General features: G+C 39.5%; 1 protein-coding gene across 1 annotated transcript in view; it reads left to right on the plus strand.

The window, feature by feature from the left end:
• Positions 1-25241, plus strand: part of LOC148509562 (vomeronasal type-2 receptor 26-like) — a 96529-nt gene that overhangs the window by 28857 nt on the left and 42431 nt on the right. The window contains exon 2 of the mRNA XM_088442963.1: positions 23392-23515. Coding sequence (XP_088299089.1) covers positions 23392-23515 — 124 coding nt within the window. The remainder of the gene's footprint in view (positions 1-23391; positions 23516-25241) is intronic.

Consider the following 25241-nt stretch of genomic DNA (forward strand, 5'->3'; position numbering starts at 1 on the left):
AATTGGAACATAAACATGCTAGCAGGTCAGGAGAGAGTTGGATTAAAAAAATGTAGTTAATGAGATAATTTTATTCCAGAATCTTCTAATTTTCCATCAATCCCAGAAGCAATGGAAAAAACTTGGCATTAGAGACATGGCATTTGCAACAATTGCCCAATTCTGTAGCAACTAATTTTTTTCTTTGCGCAGGGGTAACATATGCTCTATGTATCATTCATATATATATATATATATATATATATATATATATATATCCAATTCTTTATTCCACACCAACTTCATAGTAAAACACTATCTTTATGTAAGCGATCACACCACCCGATGACATCATCGGGTGGTGTGATCGCTTTCATAAAGATCGTGTTTGCTATGAAGTTGGTGTCTTGGAGAAAGTCCTTTGGGAATAAAACGTCAACATTATATTTACCAGTGATGATTAAAATAGCGTGAACTTTTACCTCTGGTGAGTGCCCACTGTTATCTCCCATGTGTGGAAGAAACAATTGGATATACATTTGACCATTTTCAATGGTTTGAGGATTATAACCCGAATGTTGAACTTAAAAGTTATGATGAGAGTGCGGGCTATGGATTGATTTATATATATATATATATATATATATATATATATATTGTAAATATAGCCATGTTCAATCGGGTTATTCAGAAATGCATGTCACAGTTGTAGTATATGAAAAATACTTAACAATGCCTGGTGACCACATGTTAATCAGGAATCATCAGCCCCATATGCCCACAGCTGTTTCTTCATCAATCATGAGTATATATATATATTCTTCCTGTAGATAAGTGGACTGCAAAATTTTTAAGGTAGAACCATAATGTGTGATTAGGACTGAGGAATTTTGAATTGTGGGGATATCTTTTCGCCAGGCCACTACAAGTTTGTCAATTGTCAAAGAAGGCAATGTGTTCATGAGACCGGTATAAAGATGTCTTGTTTTATAGAGCAAGGAGGGAGAAAGTTTCAATAAAGATCCTATAAGATCTGGTGTAGAAGTATCTCGAAATGGGGTTGGAATGGAAATTTTAAAATGTCTAGCTTTTAGGAATATATAGAACTCATTATTAGGGAAGTGGTATTTTTGTTGCAATAAAGAAAAAGTTAACATTAAACCCCCCAGATTGAAGACCTTGGATGCCAAATGAAGTCCCCTTTCCCTCCAGGTGAGAAATTTTCTGTCGTCTTGTGACAGATGAAAGGATGGAGGGGACATAAGGAGTGTTAGAAGAAGATATAGAAAATTGTTTATTAAGTGTGACCCATGAAGCATATGTAGCTTTGAACATAATATGTTCTTCTAGATGAGAGGGGATATCAGAGGGTTTAGCATGCAATAGAGCCCCTGGAGAAAAAGGAGTGAATGAAGAGCAATCCAGAGTCCAGTCAGTATAAGAATACGTTTCAAGTAACCAATTTCTAATATAGCGAAAGAAAACAGGGAATAAGTTTTCAAGTCCTATACTCCTAAACCCACCTCCCCATGCACCACCAACAATCTAGAAAAAGCATTCTTAGTTTTTTTTGTTTTTCCATAAAAATGTAGATATCTTGTTAGTGAGATGTTTAATGTCTGAGTTGGATAGGGTAATAGGCAGCATCTGCATAAAGTAGAAGATTTTGGGGAAAATTATACTTTTAATTACTGCATTCCTGCCTAGTAATGAAAGGGGTAGATGCATCCAAACATCTAATAAAGAAATCATCTTATCAATAGTAGGGGAAAAGTTGAGATTGTAAAGTTGTGTAAGGTTGGAAGGTATATTGATCACTAAGTATTTAATGTGAGATGGGTCTAAAGCGAGTGAAGAAGGTAGCAGAGCAGTATCAGAATTAAGATTAGACAAGTGACCATCTACAGCTAAAAATTCGGACTTGTCAAAGTTGAACATATAACCAGAAAATTATCCAAAATCATTGATAATGGAGAAAATTTTTGTCAACAAAGAATGAGGATTAGATACAAATAGCAGCATATTGTCTGCAAAAAGGGTGACTTTAAGGTCAACTTTGTCAATGCAAATTCCGGTGACTACAGGGGAAGACCGTAAAACAATGGCCAGCGTCTCCAATGCTATTGCAAATAGAAGTGGGGATAATGGGCATCCCTGTCTGGTTCCCCTCTGTATTTCAAATGGATTAGATAAAATGCCATTACACAAGACTTGAGTGTTAGAATGATAATAAAGCATCTTCAAGATGTCAATAAAGAGCTCAGGTATTTCAAAACACAATAATGTTTTAAAGAGATGTTGCCACAAAATCATGTCAAATGCCTTTTCGGCATCAAACGTTATCACTATATTGGTGCTAAGAGACCTTGAGTCCATGACATGTTGAATTGCCAAAATCACATGTCAAACATTTACCATCAGAGCGCCTACCTTTTATGAAGCCCATTTGGTCTGGGTGGATGATATATGGCAAAACATTCTTCAGTTGCTCAGCTAGAATTTTTGTGAAATCTTGTAATCGAGGTTAAGTAGGGATATAGGTCGGTAGGACCCCGGTTTAGACAAATCTCTATCGGGTTTTGGTAAGACCTTAATGACAGCCGCATTAAAATAGAGAGGAATGGACCTGGTGGTTATAATAATATTATAGAGAACAACAAGTGTATCTCCTATTTGACTTTGACTTTGAACAATTTTGTAGAAATCACCACTCAGACCATCCTGGCCAGGGGCTTTTCCATTCTTTAAATGCTTTATTTCCTGTAAAACTTCATGTAAAGTTATAGGAGTGTGTAAAGCTGAGGACATGTCTAGAGACACAGTAGGGAATGGGAGAGAATCCCAAGCAACAAAGGAAGATGTAGAGGGGGAGCACCAAATACCTGTGTCCCCGGATGAGGTAGAAGGAGTGGAAAAGGCACCAGATATGTCACTAGAAAAGTTGGAGTCTGCATGAGTGTATAGCTTTGAATAAAATTTGTTCATAATCTTGGCAATCTGGGCAATAGATGAGGTAAGGGACCCATCCTGGGTAGTTAAGGGATGAACCAACATCGGACTGCGAGTGCCATTTAGAAGATTGGACAGTAGTCTACCCATCTTATTTCCAAACAAATGGAAATTAAAATTAATATTAAAAGACTGTCTATCTCCAATGCTTTGAAGAAACTCATCAAAGTGAGTCTTTTTGGATAAATAAACCTGTTTATAACTACGATTGGGGGCCTCCTTATACTTTTGGAAGGCTTCAGTTAGAGCAGTTTGCATGTCTATATAAGAGTTGGAATTTTTTTTGTTTTGAGCCAAAACATAAGAAAGTATGACACCACACAACACCACACTGGCTGTTTGCCAGGATATGGCAGGATCAGTTTCCAAATGATCAATGTTGTCATTCTTGAATTCCTCCCAACAAGACTCCAAGCTATTCCTGAATTTCAAAGATTGAGCGAGATGTGATGGAAATCACCACTGTTTAGGGCCACTCCTCTCTATCTGTATGTGGAGTGATAACCATATCAAAGTGTGGTCTGAAATTAGTATGGATTCAATACCAATTTTGGAGACATTAGGGAGCAAGCTAATTGAGGAAAGTAAGTAATCGATCCTAGATAGCATTTGATGAGCTTTTGAAAGGCATGTACTGTATAATCCCTCTCCAAGGGGTCCAATGCATGCCAAATGTCCACCATTTGTAAAGACTTAGCAAAGTGAGGAACTCCTAACTTAGGTAATGGAGGGGAGGAAGGGGAGGGTGAGGATCTATCTAGAATCTATGATGAGACTAGATTAAAATCTCCATTCACTATAAGCATTTCATTACCATAAATACTGATTTTGGCTATGAGACATTGAAAAAAGATCTAGAGTAGATGTTGGGAGCATAGACATTACATAATACAAACTTTATACCACATATATATACAGATTCTATAACATATCTCCCATCCTGATCAGTCACTTATGAACTGACTTCAATTCTAAATTGTTTCTGTGCTAGGATTACCACACCTTCAATTTTGAATTATAGGTGCAAGTTGCTATCATAGACCAATTCAACATTTGGAGTTTGGCGACTTCCATTGCAATGCAATATATCTCTCGCATAGAACACTAAATCCAACCCTTGCTTTTTGAAATAAAGAAGGACCTATCACCTTTTAGCTGGTGAATGAAAACCGACCACATTAAGTGAACCTATCATAATGTCCATCATAATCCCAGACGGATAAATAATAGAACATACATTGTAACTACAATCTTCTTTAGCAATGATGTGGCCATACAGATGCTATTAAGAGAGGGGGGATAGGCACAAGAGGAAAGTGACAAAACAGGGGTAAACAAACAAGCAAAGGATGGTGAGAAAAACACATCACATAAGTGAAAATCGAGGAAATGTGTTATAGGATCACCCGTTTGTGATGTAATGAGAAAATAAAAACAAAGAAAAAAATACATGAATCAAAATAACATGTAAATGAACATTCAATATAAACAACCAGTATTAGTTTCCAGAGAATTATATCGTATAACATAGATAACTTAATAAGGAACCAAATTGGACCCATGCTAACATGTTGCCCCTTCTAATGTAAGTAAAGCTAAATAGAGAATAATGAAACTAAGGTTCATAAACATTTTCATAATCTTGCAACCTATCTAGGCACAAACAAAATAAGCATTGTGTTCATGAAATGCACAAGACTATACTATGCATTCACATATCAAATTAAATGTCATGCTCTTAAAAGACATTAATCAATCATGAAAGATGGTTAGTAAAGCAATAATAACTTGAATTATTGAAAACCACATAAATGCGACCTCAGACCATAGATCAGTGTGCGTCAGCCAATATAATATATGTGGTATTAAGCAGGAGAGGAGAAGATTAATTACATCAATATCATAGCCAGAGCAGATGTGAAGTACAAATAAGTCTCAGTCAGCAATGTCTGTTGAATGTGATTGCGATTCTTCATGAAAGTATCCCGCAGCATCTGCTGGGTTACTGAAATCAACATGAGATGATCACACATAAAGCCGTAAGGTCGCCGGATACATCATGCTAAACTTTCACATGTTTATCACCAGCTAGGCTCATATATTAGAGAATGGTTTGCGCGCCCTTGATAATTTGATGGAATAATCTTGAAATAAGAATATTTTGTATTCTTCCCATGTTAGGTTCCGCACCTTATGAGAAGCTGCATATTTATACAAAAAAATGAGGCACTTGAAGAGTGGCACACGTGGGGTAGAAGGAGATGAGGTAGGTTGTGGACCTAACCTATGAACCCTTTCGATGACAAGGTCACGGCAAATATCCTCAATGCCTAATAAGGAGGGTAGGGTCTGCCTTACAAAGTGCGCCAGTGCAGCGCCTTTAACCATTTCTGGTAATCCCACTAACCGCAGATTATTCCGGTGAGACCAGTTTTCTAAATCATCCACTTTATTTAGTAAATACACGTGATCTTTGTGAAGACGTTTAACTTCATGTCTTACATCTGCAATATCATGATATGTGACCTTGAACTGAAGTTCCGTATCATTCACTCGCTGCGTTAACCCCTGGATCTGCATGGATATGTCTGCTACAGCCTATAGCAGGGCCATAGTAGATTTTATAGCCTCCACCAAGTCCCTGTTTGTTGCAGTGGAGTCAGGGGAAAGTCCTACCTGAGAAACAGAAGGTAGTGAGTCGGCTCCTGCTTTCTTGGGAGCTGGAGAAGGAGAATCTTTATAAGAGGCGGGCGCCATATTGGATTTGGTGCACCTCTTCTCCTGTCATGGCTGCAGGGATTTAGCCAGAATCTGTGATGGGAAATATTTATTCATCTCCTGCCAGGTAAGTGAGGGGGTAGAGTGGGTGGCAGGGAGCTCAATTGGATGCTTTGAAAAGCCAAGAGAAAGTGCAATAGGAGGCCAAATGTAGCAGAGCTCAGAGCACAGGTCCTCACGCCATTCAACTGGTACCAGAACGCTGCCCAGAGTATTCTTAAGCAGTCTAGATCTAAAGGTGGTAGTGGTTACCCACACATTAAATTCTATTATTTAGCTAGTCATCTAAGCCAGATAGTGGCTACCTTTGCCTCATCTAGTTCTATAGCTTGCGTAGATCTGGAGGCAAGTTATCTGGGTCTGCATTGTTTGGCATCTTTCTGGGATCTCGTAGTCATAGACCTTTTTCTCTAAGTTTTTTCCCTCCCTAAAATTATGTATGTCCAAATTGTCAACTCCCTATTGACCCTTAATGGAACAACCCTGATTTTCCTCCTGGGGTCTTCTTACACCATTTTAAACTATGGAAAAGGGCAGGGATTTGATTTGTATATGACCTTATTGTTTGTAAAATTTGGGGCTCTTTGGACAGTATTAAGCAGCGATTCCTATCCCTCCATTCTCCTATTTTCGAATTTTTCCAGATCCGTCATTTTCTTCTGCCTCTGCCCCAGTCAGATGTTTTGCAAGCCCCAACCCCTTTGGAGGTCCTCTGCCTTTCCTGCCCACTTTGTAGAGGATTGATTTCTTCTATCTATATTTTGCTGATTGATGTTACTTCTGCTAATCAGGGATGACATGAGCGGGAGTGTGAGGTCTAGGACCACCTCCAGATGACTTGCTGGGAGGTGAGTGAGGGGATAACTATGAGTTATATCTCCATGCAAATTAAGGAAACTGCATATAAACTTTACTATAGGTGGTAATATACTCCGGACAGATTTTCTAAAATGTTTCCTACCTCCGCTCCGGGTTGATGGCGGAACTGTGGCCACAAAGGAACTCTCCTCCACATTTGGTGGACATGCACTCATATTGTCACATTTTGGAAGGAGGTTCTCTCACTTATCAATTCCCACTCTGGACTCTCGCTCTCCTTGGATCGATGGGTATTTCTGTGCTCACGACCTTTTCGAGATCTAGATTTTTTCCTGAATAAATTGTTAGCCCATATTTTTGCCACATCTAAATCTTTAATAGCTTGAAATTGGAAGTCCCTTGACCCACCTGCCGTCTCTGCTCTTGGGAATTACATTTGTACATCACTAGCATGGAAAAGATTGCCTATTACTTACATAATTGCCCTCATAAATTTACCAAATTTGGGGCCCCTGGATATTGAGAGGGAACCATAGCTGGCCTACTTCCTCTGGTTTGGTGCTATCTTTGTGTGTCCAGGAATCTTAGTTTGACTGTCTGCCTCACCTTCCTTTGGTCCTCCTCATTGGTCTATTTGTTTGTGTTTTGGTAACCTGTATAACTTTACATTTGTGTATTTTGGAAATATGTCTTGTTTGATATGTTCCTGATTTATTTTGTTTTCCCCACTTGTCCCCCCTCTACCATAGGCTTTAAATTTTTGTTTTTGAAATCTAGAAAAAAACCTACAGAAACATTCCTGATATATATTTTCTATTTTTATTGAATGTCAATTTATCTTGTTTCCTCAAAAAACGAAAAAAATTAAAAAACCACCAACAAATACTAGACTAATAAGAAAAGTGCAAAATATGTGATATACATAAAAAATATGAAAAAAGACAACATATAAAGACAAAAATAAAATGAAACCACACCTCCTGAATAAATATATATTGGTCTATTGGTCAAATTGCATGTGTAGTATTCCTGTCGCTCCATATAATTACTTCACAATAGGGATACTGCAAGGTATAATGAGTAAGGAATAACATATTTCTATACATATAGCCTCTCCTCTTGATCCTAAAGGTCTGTTGGTCACTTAAAGTGTGTTTAGCAAAAAAATCATGTTGTCTAGCAGCTCTATATAGTCCTGCCTATTATTCAGTAATGAAAGATCAGCTCCTAATGTATATATGCTGTAAGCAGTAAAATCACAAGGTAATAAAAATATAAATGAGATGCATGCAAACATCTATAGTGTAACTTATAAAGAAAGAGGTCATTAATGACAATCAACTGTTTGCAATGATACCTCACAATTGGCAGTCCTTGTGAGGTAGGGGACCAAAAAGACTACTACAATGTAGAAGTAGTTTTAAAAAAAACCATTTGACTGTTAAACAATCCTTTGCAAGAGGAAGCAAGTATGACAGCTGTCAGCCAGCCCCCTGGACACATTGCCCCCTCCCCCTGGAGTGGAAGTAGGATAGTACTCCTGTAGATGTGGACAGATCACAGTGACAGCAGTGCACACCTCTGTATTGTACAATGTCCCCCTGAACACACTGTACCCCCCTGGAGTGGATGGAGCACAACACACCCCTGGATAGGGACAGAACACAGTGAAATCAGTGCACATACCTTTACTGGACAATAGCCCCTTGGACAGTGGACACACAGTCGCACCCTGACCAATGGATACACAGCCATCCCCTGTACAGTTGACACACAGCTGCCCCCTGGAGTGGATGGAGCAAAGCACAACACAGCATAACACAACCATACAACCAAGGACTCAGCAAAGAAATGGTGCATAAGAAATCAGACAGACCCTATCACATAATTGTCTATAGGAGACAGGGGGCTTGAAGCAGGGTGTATAGGGATTTAGAAACCAGTCAGCAGGTAACACAACATACATTCCTGCCATTGTCCATCCTAAAGGATATATATCCCATTGCCTGGCTTGTCCAGGTCTGACCATCTGAAAATTAAGGATTCATCTCTCCCCAAACTTTATGGCCTGTATAAAAAAGATATTGTTATCTGGAGATCTGGTTCCAGGAAGACAGAAATGTCTCCTTCTACCCCAAGCCTTGTAGGACTACAGGTCAAGTACAGGACACAGACTAGAAACCATTTTGACACACAGATTTATATATACAGGTTTACATGAAATCATTTCTAGTGATTATTCTTGAGATTAAACGCCACAGGAAGGTTGTTTGCGGAACTGGGTTCAGTGATGATGGAGTCATTGCTGAACACTGAGATGGACTCAGCGGTGCTGGAACTTAGACAAGGAAACAATGAAATATACACACAGGAATATATGCCTGCTTGTAGGAGATGGGGTTAATTGCATGCCAGGATACAGGAACACTGAAACATAATGAGGAGTGCACTAATCCAGCAACTGGTTAACAAATCTGAGATGAATTTAGTGCAGTTTGGAAATAGCAGGCAAAATACTCAGGTGAAACTCACAGGTGGATGATAAATCTGGAAAGAGACAGCAAACTGAGAAGCAGACACTTGTACAAGGTAACTGCTGACTATTGGAGGGTAACACAGTCTGATATTTGATGATATGAACGATAACGAGGGAAAAACTCATTACATCGTTCATATCATTGACATGTTTGGCATGCATCGACCAACGATGTGCGTGCCCGCATGTCATATAATGATATCTGAAGCCGTCTGTGTTTGCAGTCCAACTTGGATTACTTCATAATTTAAATACTGTCAGAAATCGTTCATTGATAGATAATGAGATCGTTGGTAAAATCATTTAAATCATTCATCATTGATCTAGCAAGTCTGTGTGTATGCACCATGTGAACTTAAATACACTGAATAGTTTATGAAATCAGTGGAATGAAGCTAAAGTCTGCACAGAGCAGAGAGGTTGGTGTCAGATATGTTGTAGCTTGAATTACAGGAATTTAGCTGACCAGAGACAAGGAAAAGGCTGTGGCTAGGAATTAGCAGACAGGAAATCCTCAAAGCAAAAATTGTGGAGAACTAAGAACTGTAGTATCACTAATAACTAGAGCCAGGAATAGTAGCAATGTGGCTTTCTGCAATCAGGAGCCTGAAAATTAAGGATGTGACTAATTGTTCTGGGAATGGATTAATGGAATGGTATAAATCCCCTTCATTAGCCGTACCCGGAAGTGACATAAGAGAGGGCGGAAGTGCATTTTTCTGCCCACACTTTCCATGAAAAAAAGAAAGTTGTCCCCTTGCTAGCCCACTTCGCTCACCACAAGAATATATTCCCCCTCTATGCCAACTTGGAAGGCAGGGAATGATGTTGGACACTGGCTGATGAAATCATTGTACAGAAACTGAAGGGGATCTAGCTCTTCCCATGGATTAATGGCCAGAGATGGCTAACATATGCTGGGCATACACTATATACAATTATCTGTCAGATATCTGTCCAATCTGGCTGGATGTAATGAAAATCTGGTAATGTATGGGAGAAAATGGCAATCAACCATTTGCTCACTAACACTGGAAAACACAAAAATGGTGGTTCAGATAAATTGATTAAACCACACAAATTAAACCAATTTGAACAATTATTTTTGTCTGTTTTCCAGTGCTTAAAACCATATGATTGACTGTCATTTGCTCCCATACATTACCATGTTTTCATTCCAACCAAAGAGATTGGAAAGATATCTGACAGATAATTGTATAGTGTATGCCCAGCATTAGGCATTTCAGGTCTCTGATTGGTTGTCAGCTGGGACAAGGTGCACTCTGACTTGAGGAATGAAAGCAGCTGACATGCGTCAACATTTTGATGTCTGTGCATCTGTACTCAAACAAGACCAGCAGAAACCCTGACCTGCGGGACTAGGTGGTGAATGTAAGTGACATGACAAGTTATTTAGAACATGAGTGTAATATGCTTAATAAGCATTTATTTCTAATTATACATCCTGATGAAGACACGACTATTCCCCAAAATGTAATTGCAGCTTACTGTACGATGATAATGTCATTAAAGCTTTAAATTCATATTTACAGAAATGTAGATAACACAAAGAGTTCAGCGGTTCCTTACCTTATAGGGCTCCCTATATATATTTCACTGTACAGCTTTGTTGCTATATGTATTATAGTACTATAATGCAAGATGCTTGTTAAACCTAAGTAACAATTTACACTATTTTGCAAATCAGAACAAATATACATAACTTTTGCAGTTGTTTAAAAAAACAATAATTCTGACATTTTATCTTTTTTAAGTTAAAATACTTTGTAAGGAAAGTCAATTACATCAGTCCATTTAATGAACAAATATTTTTTGATGAGAAAGGAGAATTACCTGAAACATTAGAAATTATTCATTGTATAAAGAATGATTCTGTATCTAAGGAGGTCCCCACTCGGATTTACGTGGGGAAATTTGATGTATCACTTCCAGAAGATCAGCAGCTGACCATGTTATCTTGGAAAGTAACATGGAGAGACGGAAAGGTACATTTTATAAATATATATTATATATATGTATATATATATATATATATATATATATATATATATATGTATATATATATATATATATATATATATATCCAGCAATAGAATGGCACTCCTACTAATAAAAGTTAAAGTCTCGGGTGCCCTCTGCAGCATGCTACCACGTAGCAGCATATATATATATTAGGGCTATTTTTCTGGAAAAATAAATTCAGGAACAAAGGGCGGAGCTATAGAAAAACAATTATATTTGAATGTTACAGATACACACATATATATATATATATATATATAGATATAGATATAGATATATATAGTATTTAAAAAAGAAGGCACTTTCAAGGATCTTTAAATTATCTAATGGCCCACGTCATTACATCATAGTTAATAAAGGTTCAAAAACTGAGTTCCTGCATGTTCCTGCTGTAAAATAGCACTGTATATATATATATATATATATATATATACTATATATCTACACAGATACCAAATAGTAGGCACTCACAAGACTTTTCAGCAATAGTTAAAACGGTCCTTTATTCCTACATTTCGGGTGCTTCAAACCATCATCAGGGACATACAGCAACAAATGAACAGACATAACCCACATATAAATACCCATATCACTTACCCAATCAACCTTGTAATGTAGCACACCCGGTGAGAGCTAGCTGGAATAATCCCAGATGACGCTGTCAGACAGCGCGTTGCCATCCGATGATGTCACCTGCACTCCTCTCCCCCATGTGAGCGCAACTAAGAGTTACTAGGTAACCCAAAAAAACAAATATTTAAAAATGAACAGCACATTAATATATAGGATATAATAGGCTGCACACAATCCAGTGCAGTCCCAGCAATACAAACACATCATCCTATAGTTAGAAGTTTAAACTTTAAAACAGAAATGACACAAAAATAAATATAAATGTGCATAACGATACCCCCTATATATACCCCCTGTATGCTGGCTTATAATAAACTATGTATAGTATGTTATGCGAACTGCTGCAAGCTATATCATATTCCTCACACCATTTAAGGATAAAATGTACTAGACAGTCCCTTATGATGTTCCAGAATGACCCGTTATTACACAATAGATCCACAACAAAATAATTTATATATTCTATATACCCCAACATTGTATTAAATATTTAGCAGCAACACAAATAAATAGAAAAACTTTTTCCCATGCATATACAGTCTATAACCAATTCTAACATGAACAGGCAGGGCGCAATTAGAGAAAACATCTCTAAACTAAAGTCTCATTAAGAACTTTAGGGACCATAGTTCCCAACATATAAATCCACTTTGATTCCTTCTGCAGCAACCTCTTTCCTCTATCACCCCCACGTCTGGATACTGGCTCATGATCAATTATAATGGCCATCAAACAGGCTACCCCATGCTTAGCCTGCACGAAGTGCCTGGCTACTGGCTGGTCACTATATCCAGACTCTAGGGCCTGATGGATAGCACTTCTGTGCAGAACCAGTCTCTCCTTAAATTTCCTCTCTGTCTTGCCCACGTAGTTTAACCCACATGGGCAAGACAAGAGATACACAAAATATGTTTTTAGTACAGGTTAGTGCATAACGAATATCATATTTCTTTCCTGTATGGGGATACAAAAATGTGCTGCCTACAGAAAGAGTCCTGCAGGTAACATACCCCATACATCGGAAGCATCCGGCTTTTTGACTGAGAAAGTGAGAGGTATTTACTTTATTCATGTCAGCAATGTCCAATTTTACCACTTTGTCTCTTAAATTCTGACCTCTCGTCTGACACGGCATCAGTCTAGATCCATAGAGTGCCAGTAAGACCTTGTCAGAGTTGACGATTGGCCACCTGTTTTTTGCTCTATTATTAATTCTCTGGCTACTAGTTGTAAATCTATTAACCCATGGGATTATCTGTTTTAAACTATTCACCCCTGGTGTTTTTGGAGTTAGGGTTACTTCCCTCAGAACTGGGCGTAAGGCAAACCCCTACGTAGAGATTTAGGGTGAAAACTATCAAATTTAAGCAGGGTATTCCTATCCGTCTTCTTAGAAAATAGCGTAGTGACTATCATGTTGTTCTGAAAAGAGTTATTGACATCCAAGAATTGGATATTTGCCCGACTAATGTTGTACGTGAATTTCACTGCACTGGAGGACTGGTTAAGTTGGTCTAATAAAGCTCTTAAGCCCTCTTCTGTACCCTGCCAAAGAATGAGCAAGTTGTCTATGTACCTATAGTACAAGGCTATGTCTTTAAATATGCTGCCCTCACTGAAAAATAGATGATGTTCCATATTATGCATATAGGCATTGGTGTACGATGGGGCCACATTTGACCCCATCGCATAGCCTGCCCCCTGCAGGTAGTATTTACCTTCAAAAAGAAAGGAGTTTCTCTCAAAAGTAAGTTGCAACAGTTGTAAAAACAGCTCTATGGGTGGACCCTCATAGTGCACATTATCAGTAATTAGTTGTCTAATTGCCTCCACACCTGCATTATTTGGTATGCAGGTGTAGAGGCTCATGTATCAGCACTACACAAGATTAAGTTAGGTGGCATAACCCCCAAGTCCCTAATGATACAAAGAGTGTTGTGGTATCCTTCAAATATGAAGGTATTGATTGTATCACAGGGTTCAATAAAGAGTCTAGGTATACCGATACAGGTTGGTAAAGGGACCCCCGGTCGGATATAATTGGCCACCCTGGTGGGTCCCTTAGCCGCTTTTGTGGCAAAGTGTAATATAGGGGGTCCCTAGGATGTGCCACAGTTAAAGCCACTTGCAATTCTTTTGTAATGGTTTTGATGTAACCCTGGTTAGGATTATGGAGATATATTACATATAAATATAATTCATATATACAGTTGAAACAGGTATATATTTTCATTCATCTATTTACAGCAAAATGCCATTTATGAGGTAAATGGTAAATATACTGTAGGGATATATGTGATGTGATGTAAATATGTGGAAATGTATGTACCCTGTGCATGTTAGATATCTATGATGTCAGTGGACTTTAGTGCTTAATGCTGCAGATATACATTTCACAGACATTGGTGATAGTTGCAGAAGGGGGTGGAGTAATATAGATGGGAGCGAATCAGTTCCTGTCAGGAAAATAGGATCCAGTGAGAGGGAGGAGATATCACAGCTGTTAGCAGCAGTTGAGAGGCAGTCTGCTGATCCATCCCTCCAGTGCCTGCCCTCCTGTGACCCGGGCAGCCAGTGAGCGGCTATATGCTGCCGGGCGCAGGGGGCAGAGCTGGAGATGGGGCCCAGCTGGAGCTTTGGAAGAAGGTGGGACAGTGGCACCCACCCTGTCTACCTGATGATGCCAGAGAGGCAGCATCGTGGGAGGTGGACCTGGCAGCGTGAGTGGAAGTGGCTAGGAGCAGCGCAGGAAGTCCCAGCGTCAGCCGCCATGTCAGTGGTGAGGCAGCTCCGGAAGTTCTGGCTACTGTCCAGTGACAGTAGGGCTGCCTGCTTGGTGGCAGGCTATGACAGAGCCGAGGGAGAGGGAGACACTGCAGCGGCGGGGGTGAGGCTATCTGCAGTCATCCCTGCACAAGCAGCTGGAGAGCCTGTGTACACACAGCCCCTGTCAGTGAAGCAGACTAGTGTCCTGCTGGGGCAGGCACTGAACGCTGACATGTGGTCATAAAGCCGTCTATCTCCCTGGAAAGCACCAGTCATCTGCTGTGAGTAAACATAACTTGTGCACTTACAGGACACAGGACAGCTGATAGGCAGGCCAGTGTTAACTTGATATAAGTGGGGGAAGGAGCCAGGTAGTGTATTTACAACAGCAAGACATCAGTTTAGGAGGAATCAGAAGTAATTGAAAGAGAGAGTAGCTGTACCTTGTATTAATTACCCAGGGATGCATACTGTATCCTTCTACATAAACTTGTGTCTGGAATAAAAAGTAACTAAAACAGCATATACCAAGTCCTACTCTGGATTCTGCTGTGTGAATTGGCTGTAAAATATTAACCCATGAAGTACTTAAAGTGACAGCTTACATGCAAGTTTTGTTAGAAATGATATTGCCTTGGCAAACTCTAGGCTAAAAGTTACCTCTGATATCCAAATATCTATTTATTGGTAATAACCTGCATTGAAGGAAATATCAGACCAGGAGATACTTCTAAAAAGTGGTATACAACTCTAATTATAATACAAACTGGAGGTCACCACTGGACAGCAACTAATAAACTTTATATCAGCCTGAAGGCATAGGAACTTGGACATTTCATCTTAGGACATACTACTTTCAGTAGGTGATATATAGTAGCATATATAAGAACAGGTTATACCAGTTAATTGCATTATTTCATGTACATGTATGTAATGCATTGTATTGTGTGATCTGTAAGTGTTATGTATGTAATTTAACTGCAACTTTGCAGGATAAAATAAGAAAATATATGTGTACTGTATGTGACTTGACTTTACTTATCAGGAGGAATGTCAATAGAAATCCTGAGCTGACTGGACCTGTGGAGAGGAGGAAAGTTGGTATACCATTATAAGGTGTATAGTAGATATGTATGCATTGGGAGTTGAGTTGTAAAACAATTAAATCATACATACCACCTATTTTAGAAACCGCACTAATTTTAGGATTACCCAAGCAAGCCTACCTACACAATAGCATAATTCATCATAATATAAGCTTGGGTGGAGGCACTGACAATGGAAAGGTACACCACCAAGAGAGGTTAAGGTTGGGTACATTAGGAGTAACAAAGGAGTTAGTAACCTGGTGACCCTTTAGTGGTAAAAAGGGGGGTTACATTGAGTTGGACTGCTTCCAATAGTATAAGATCTAACCCTCGTTTATACAACATGGTAGGATCTCTATGCAACAATGTATAAACCGTAGTGTCCTGTAATTGGCGTAGACATTCATTTTTATAATCCAAAAAGTTCTACACCACCACAGCACCCCCTTATCTGACAAATGAATAATGATATCCTCCCTTTTGGCTAAGCCATTTAATGCAGTTCTCTCTTCCCTGGACAAGTTCCCTTTAATTAAATGTCCAGTTTACTTGCAACCACTCTCTTCCTCCAATAAGCGAGTGTAAGTTATGATAGAGGCATTTTGTGTGATGCAGGAGATGCTGCAGAAATCAGTGGTGCGTGGGTACAAAAGACATGATCTGGAAAAAATAAAAAGTATGGTGATGGGTATTCCGAGGGAAATAACCCTAACTCCAAAAACACCAGGGCTGAATAGTTTAAAACAGATAATCCCATGGGTTAATAGATTTACAACTAGTAGCCAGTGAATTAATAATAGAGCAAAAAACTGGTGGCCAAACGTCAACTCTGACAAAGACTTACCGGCACCCTATGGATCTAGACTGATGCCGTGTCGGACGAGAGGTCGGAATTTAAGAGACAAAGTGGTAAAATTGGACATTGCTGACATGAATAAAGTAAATACCTCTCACTTTCTCAGTCAAAAAGCCGGATGCTTCCGATGTATGGGGTATGTTACCTGCAGGTCTCTTTCTGTAGGCAGCACATTTTTGCATCCCCATACAGGAAAGAAATATGATATTCATTATGCACTAACCTGTACTAAAAACATATGTTGTGTATCTCCTATCTTACCCATGTGGGTTAAACTACGTGGGCAAGACAGAAAGGAAATTTAAGGAGAGACTGGCTCTGCACAGAAGTGCTATCCATCAGCCCCTAGAGTCTGGATATAGTGACCAGCCAGTAGCCAGGCACTTCGTGCAGGCTAAGCATGGGGTAGCCTATTTGAGGGCCATTATAAATGATCATGAGCCAGTATCCAGACGTGGGGGTGATAGAGGAAAGAGGTTGTTGCAGAAGGAATCAAAGTGGATTTAAATGTTGGGAACTATGGTCCCTAAAGTTCTCAATGAGACTTTTCGTTAGAGATGTTTTCTCTAAAGGTGCCCAGCCTGTTCATGTTAGAATCGGTTATAGACTGTACATGCATGGGAAAAAGGTTTCCTATTATTTGTGTTGCTGCTTAATATTTAATACAAGGTTGGGGTATATAGAATATATAAATTATTTTGTTGTGGATCTATTGTGTAATAACGGGTCGTTCTGGAACATCATATGGGACTGTCTAGTATATTTGTATCCTTAAATGGTGCGAGGATTATGATATAGCTTGCAGCTGTTTGCATAACATACTATACATAGTTTATTATAAACTAGCATACAGGGGGTATATATAGGGGGTATCGTTATGCACATTTATATTTATTTTTGTGTAATTTCTGTTTTAAAGTTTAAACTTCTAACTATAGCGTGGTGTGTTTGTACTGCTGGGACTGCACTGGATTGAGTGCAGCCTATTATATCCTATATATTAATGTGCTGTTCATTTTAAAATATTTGTTTTTATGGGTTACATAGTAACTCTTAGTTGCGCTCACATGGGGGAGAGGAGAGCAGGTGGCGTCGTCGGACGGCGACGCGCTGTCTGACAGCGTCATCCGGGATTATTTCAGCTAGCTCTCACCGGGTGTGCTACATTACAAGGTTGATTGGGTAAGTGATGTGGGTATTTATATGTGGGTTATATCTGTTCATTTGTTGTTCTATGTCCCTGATGATGGGTTGAAGTTCCCGAAATGTAGGAATAAAGGACCGTTTTAACTATTGCTGAAAAGTCTTGTGAGTGCCTCCTATTTGGTATCTGTGTGAATTGGGCTGCTTAAACCCTGGAGGGCACTGGAGCCATTGCATTTAGATATCTGGAGTGCTGGGCGTGTGGCTATATATATATATATATATATATATATATATAAACGACAGGCTTAATCCACGGCACTCAACCATCTGGGGTGCCCTTGGCATGTGACCACACCATCTACATAAAAAATATCCCTATGTTCAAAGGAGTTGCAGTTTGAAAAGCATGTGAGTGCCGAGTTTGTATGATATTTTTTATATAAATATATATATATATATATATATATATATATATATATATAATATATATATATATATATATTATATATAACCCCCTTGATTTAGATTCTGGTTCTAGCAACATAATGATAAAGTAAATTGTTTGAGAAAAACAATAAATAGAAAAGACTTTATTAAGTTCAGATTCTGCTACCAGCAATGTATAGATAATTAATTACTATGTATTAGGTAAAAAATATATACTGTATATTGTCTTTCCTTCATTTAGCTCAGAGTCTGGTGATTGTAATCTAATGATAATTGCAAAACAGTAGTCTTGAATTTTCAGAAGTGCCTAATTTCCATTGAGTTTATGGCAAAATTTTATTTGTCCTATGCAAACTTACCACAATTGTGCTGCAAAAAATTTCAGTGTGAAACAACATTCTATCCAGATGTTTTTAACATTGAACATACAATTACACAGAAATAGGGAATGCCCATCGATTTGTAGAATCTAGCCAGAATAATTTGCTAAAAAAGATCTTTGCCAGATGACAGTACGATAACTTCTAGCAACTGTCTCCATGTGCTCCGCCTTTTTATTACAGGTTGAGTCTCCCATATCCAAAATGTTTGGGACAAGGGGTATTTTAGATATAGGAATATTCCGCATTTTGGAATATTTGCTTACCATAATGAAATTTCTTGGGAATGGAACCCAAATCTAAAAACAGAATGCGTTTATGTTTTATATATACCTTATACAAACAACCTGCAGGTCATTTTATACAATCTTTTTAAATAATTTTGTGCATCAAAAGATGTTTGTGTACATACATGAAATTAATTTATGTTTCATATACACCTTATACACACAGCCTGAAGGTTACTTTATACTATATTTGTAATAACTGTGTTCCATAAACAAAGTTTGTGTACATTGAACCATCAGAAAGCAAAGGTTTCACTATCTCAGTCATGCTAAAAATATTCCGTATTTTGGAATATTCCATATTTCGGAATATTTGGATATGGGAGACTCAACCTGCATAATTTTTTTATTTAAGCAATATTTAATCTTAGTTTACTCCTGTCTAAACATACATAGCAAAAGGGTGCTGGGGATAGCCATGGCAACTTAGCCTAGGCCTGGGTTGCCCTGGAGAGGGGAACCTGTTTATTGGGGTGGTCATTAGCTCCCCAGCGATCCCCAGCCTGGGCTGACTAGCAGTCATGGTAATGCCTTGGCTGGGGATCCAGTGAAAAAGTTTGGTGCTGGCTCTGGAATTTATTGGGAAACCCTACGCATTTTTATTCCCCTGTATTTCCAGGACTGGATCAGAGCCCAGTGCAGGTTGTGCTAAATACAGGGATTCCCTACGTTTTTTGTCCCCTGTATTTTGGCAACCAGGGCTGGTTCTGAATGTGCTGGTTGTGCTTAATACAACCAGAATGTGCTGGTTGTGCCCCTTTATCATTTGTCCCCTGTATGTAGCACAACCAGTACTGGGTCTCCAAAGCCCGGGGCTGGTTGTTCTTTTGTGGGAGGCACACCATTTTTTTTTTTTTACAATTTTTACAATATTATGTTTTTTTTAATTACACACAGATGCATGTACAGTACTACAGATCTCCCTGATCTGTGCATGCATCTGTGATTATTTTACACACAGATGCATGTATCATGGATCTCCCTGATCTGTGTATGCATCTGTTTGCTCGAGTTAATCAAAGTAAATTTACCTCTTAGTGTTTCCAGTGCCAGTCTGGCTAGACTTGTAATGGAATCTTTAATTGTAAAAATAGTGTGTATCCTCTCAATTTTTCCATTACCAGCACAAAAATATACCAGCAAGGGCTAGTGGCAACATAGAGGGGAAACATGCAGTGTGGGGTCCACCAATTACAGTCCAGTTGCACTAGAAATAATGTGTGGGCCCTTCCTTGTGGATACAACCATCCCTAGTGACAATAGCACTAGGGCTTATGGGTAATATGTATTATAAATAATATTTTTTATAGGTAAATTACTGCTCTCAGCAAGGCTGCTAGGACATTGTGTATTTAGAATAAACCAAAATAATAATTTAATAACCCCCCACCTTGGTTTCTCTTATTATCCTTTAGTATTTCTATGTGATTTAACTTCAGATTCCTTTCTCCTTTTCTTTGTCTTAAATGATTGGCAGGTCCATTGGAGATCAAACTGTTCCCCACACATTTTTTTCATCTAGAATTACCTTCGAACTTAGAGTTTCCCAAATTCTGCCATTATAGTACATGTTTTAAGGATATCCATTGCATTATCACAGGTGACTTAATAAGTACCTATGTCAATTTAATTTAACCATCTGGACTCAAGAATGTACAGTACATCCTTAAAACTTTGACTGTTATGGCACAGTTTGGGTACCTCAACTCTAACCCATTAGTGACATATACAACTCCACAAAACAGTACTTTGCTTATATATACAGTGTACTAGCTGTTCCCTGCGGCTTTGCCCACGATTAAATAATTTCTGATCTATTTAAGGTGTTCTAGTTGTATTTCTTTGTATAGGGAGTTACCCAAGGGACCAGCAGTGCTATACAGACTGGTGGCACAGTGCTTTCACCAACCACTCACACCAATGTTACTGTAGCCCTGTGCACAGACTGTTATGTAGTCTATTCATGTGATGACATGCCGAAAACATATATACAATATGAATGGTCCACAAGCACAAAGTCCCTGTAAAAGCTCCGGTCCTTAGTCTTGATATTCCTCTTGTCTGGGATCTCTCACCATCTCAGAAAGAAGAAAAAGAGCAAGGCAATCTATTATATTCATATATCACCATAATGTATTCAGTTTATGAAGGTATCTTCTTCCCTCTGAACTCACCTCACACCAATGAGATGAGTACCTATAAAGGATTCTTTTGTATTCTCTCTGGTCTGATAAATATGGGTATTTACTGTAAACACCAATAACCCTCTTATACAAAGGCTCACCTGGGAACAGGTTCATGTTAATGTTAAAGACACAGGCACCTAGGGGCTTGAATGTAGATTTCGAAATGAAATGGTTTAGTGATCAGTGGTATTATTTATAAACGTAATATAAAGGTAAGTTTTACCTTATGTATACCTTTGTATTATTATTAAAGTTGTATGGTTTATTAATTACACCTATTGGGATATATGGATTTATAGTAACTGGATATAAGATTTGTTTTATAGGGTATGATATAGCTGTATATACTAACTGATTGGTTTTTTATATTTTTTCACATAATATACCTCATGGCATGGGGAATAATGTTGATGGAGCTATATCCGAAAAAGGAATGACCAAGAACTGACTCTCTGGGATTGCACTATCTATATGAATATATCCTGTGTGGAGGTTCCTGTGATTTCCTGATATGCGTTCCACCTCGGAGTAATCCATTTCCGGCTTGCATTCCACATACCGGAAGTTGTCGTCATCTCACTTCCGGTCAACGGGGTCGGAGCGGAGACCGCAGGGAACACTAAGAATAGGACACACTGGGCTTCCTATCTGGAGAATGGGGGCCAAACAAGCATCCAGAGACACAAGGAGATAGAACAAATATGGACTGGATCACATATATATGCCTCTTTTATCTTCAATGTTTTATGTATTTTATGTATTGGTATGTCCTTATTACTATTTGCTGGTGGGATATTGAATATATTTATATGTTAGGGAGTATATATATATATTTATATTTGTTATTAATTATATTTATAATTGGTGTATTTTTATTGTCTACCAGAGTTTATGGTATACTCGATAATGACGATTGGAAAGTTTATTTGTTGTCATTAGTTAGGGTATATAAAGTAGGGGTGAGTGGGTTCAGTTTTACTCGATTTACTCGGATCTTTAAACGGCATTTTATTGGCTATCGCCTATCATGTGTTTTGGATTGCCAATATAATAAATCCGAATTTGCGGTAAAGTGGCGATAAGAACCGAGTAAATCCGAGTAAAACCGAACCCGCTCACCCCTAATATAAAGCCCAACTAGAGTTACCCCAGACACACCCTGAGGAAGGACCATTGTCAGAAATGCATTGGTGTATACAGAGGACCCTTATGCAGCTATAGAATTTTGACATTTACATCTACTTTGGAAAACTTTACCCCACTCAGACCAGGTGAGAGGTGGCACTCTTTGTCATAGTTCTAATCTGCAGACAGGCTCTCTGTGGGGAAGGATTCTCTGTCATTATAGTGGAAAATCCTTTTTTTTTGCTACATTGGATGTTTTTATATTTTTTATCTGTACCATTGGATTTTGTTTTACTGCTGACTTGGAATAAATATCCCTTTGGGATAAGTGGTTCCTTGGACATCTTTTGTGTTTCACTATAGTGGATTAAGGAGGATGTAACTCGATCTGATATAAAGATACCTTTATGTGAACATTCATACCTGTTCCCAGGTGAGCCTTTGTATAAGAGGGTTATTGGTGTTTGAAGTAAATACCCATGTTGATCAGACCAGAGAGAATACAAAAGAAACCTTTATAGGTACTCATCTCATTGGTGTGAGGTGAGTTCAGAGGGAAGAAGATACCTTCATAAACTGAATACATTATCGTGATATATTAATATAATAGGTTGCCTTGACATTTTCTTCTTTCTGAGATGGTGAGAGATCCCAGACAAGAGGAATATCAAGACTAATGACCGGAGCTTTTACAGGGTCTTTGCGCTTGTGGACCACTCATATTGTATATATGTGATTGTAAAGGATTGGTGACCTAGAGTGTGGACAAAGCAGCAGTCCAGTGTGACACATTTTTTGATTTACATGCCCAAAACACCTCTTCCCCAACCCTTTACAAGCCACCTGCAGGGTGCTCAGCTTTAACTTGGCAGATGGAGATGAAACAAAGTGCATGTTATGTCTAGTAGTTTCCATTACACAATGATACAGTTTTTATGAAAATCGGTTCAGTACTTACTGCACCAAAAACAGACGTACACAACATTTTTATAATATTTATATACTGTATATTATCTATATTTTGTTCACTTTATTATTATGTTTTGAGCCTTTTAAAATGTATACTTACAGATGCAGCTTTGTGGACAATATTTCCCTTTTTGTGTGACACTGTGGCAACTCATATATGTTTTTGTATACACATATTCATGTTGATAGATCTTAGGCAATATAGTTCTTATGGTTTTTATTTTGTAATGTGTTTTTTATTTGTATGCATTGTCAGAAATAAAGTTATTTGGAAAACATACTAATGGCATCTCCACATATTTGAAGAGCATGTGTGTAATAACTCTAATATCTGTATTTCCTAGGCTCCACAAGGTTTGTGTTCTCCACACTGTCTTCCAGGAACCAGAAAAGCACTAAAGAAAGGTCATCCCATCTGCTGCCATGACTGTATTCCATGTTCAGAAGGAGAGATTTCCAATACAACAAGTACTGCATCTTATTCTTTGCCACTTTCAACTCCCTCCTCTGCCTTTCCCCTCCTCACCTCCACTACTAGCTCTCTGCCCATCCCCTCATCACCTCCCCTAATCCCTCCACTGCCCTTCCCCTCCTCACCTCCCCTACTGACTCTCTGCACTTCCCCTCCTCACCTCCCCTCCTTGCTCTCTGCCCTTCCCCTCCTCACCTCCCCTCCTCCCTCCTCTGCCCTTCCCCTGCTCACCACCCTCCTCCATCCTCTGCCCTTCCCCTCCTCACCTCCCCTCCTCACTCTCTGCCCTTTCCCTCCTCACCTCCCCTCCTCCCTCCTCTGCCCTTCCCCTGCTCTCCACCCTCCTCCCTCTCTGCCCTTCCCCTCCTCACCTCCCCTCCTCCCTCCTCTGCCCTTCCCCTGCTCACCACCCTCCTCCATCCTCTGCCCTTCCCCTACTCACCTCCCCTCCTCCCTCTCTGCCCTTTCCATCCTCATCTCCCCTCCTCCCTCTCTGCCCTTTCCCTCCTCTCCTCCCTCTCTGCCCTTCCCCTCCTCACCTCCCCACCTTGCACTCTGCCCTTCCCCTCCACACCTCCCCTCCTCCCTCCTCTGCCCTTCCCCTGCTCATCCCACTCCTCCCTACTCTGCCTTTCCCCTCCTCACCTCCCCTGCTCGCTCTCTGCCCCTCCTCCCTCCTCTGCCCTTCCCCTCCTCACCTCCCCCTCTCACTCTCTGCCCTTCCCCTCCTCACCTCCATCCTCTGCCTTTCCCCTCCTCACCTCCCTTCCTCGCTCTCTGCCATTCCCCTCCTCACCTCCCCTCCTCACTCTCTGCCTTTCCCCTCCTCACCTTCCCTCCTCACTCTCTGCCCTTCCCATCCTCACCTCCCTCCTCACTCTGCATTTCCCCTCCTCCCCTCCCCTCCTCAATCTCTGTCCTTGACTTTGCCACCTACATTATATCTAAAACTGATTCAGTATGTGTGGACATCTTATCCCATAAGACCCTCAGCACTCCTGCCCCTCCTTTCCCTGACCACTCCTCCCCATCTGTCTCACCAACTCTGACATCCTTCTCCCCTGTTTCTGTAAAGGAAGTCATGGCCCTCATTATGTTCTCCCCTAATTCTACACCCCAGTTGACCATATAGCTTCCCGTCTCCTCTGCTACCTGCCTCCTTCTGCCTATTCCCATCTTGCCCACCTCCTAAATCTCTCCCTATCATCTGGCCCTGTCCCTTCTGCATTCAAACATGCCCTTGTCTCCCCTATTTTTAAATACCTACTCCAACTACCGACCCATCATTCTACTTCCTTTTGTCTCCAAGCTCCTTGAGCATATTACTTACAACCGCCTTTCTTTCTTCTCACTCCCTACTTGATCCATTTTAGTCTGGCTTATACACTATCTACTTCACTGAAACTCTCCTCACAAAACTCAGCAATGCCAAAACCAAAAGACCACTACTCTATGCTCATTCTACTTTCCCTTTGACTTTATGGTACTGCCCTCTCTTGGCTGTCCACCTCCCTCTATTACTGTTCCTTCTCTGTCACCTCTAATGACTCTTCTTCCCCCTCACTTTCACTAATGGTAGGAGTCAGGACTGTTCTTGGATGGCTTCTATTCATTTTCACACTCTAAGCACCCATTAACATCCCACCACCTGGAACCCATTTATCCATTCACAGCCAGCACTCATTAATCTATTTGCCCAACACCCTGTACCCATTTCCTTTA

The sequence above is a fragment of the Taudactylus pleione genome, unplaced genomic scaffold (assembly GCF_031769625.1).
Source record: "Taudactylus pleione unplaced genomic scaffold, aTauple2 ptg000319l, whole genome shotgun sequence".
Lineage (NCBI taxonomy): Eukaryota > Metazoa > Chordata > Amphibia > Anura > Myobatrachidae > Taudactylus > Taudactylus pleione.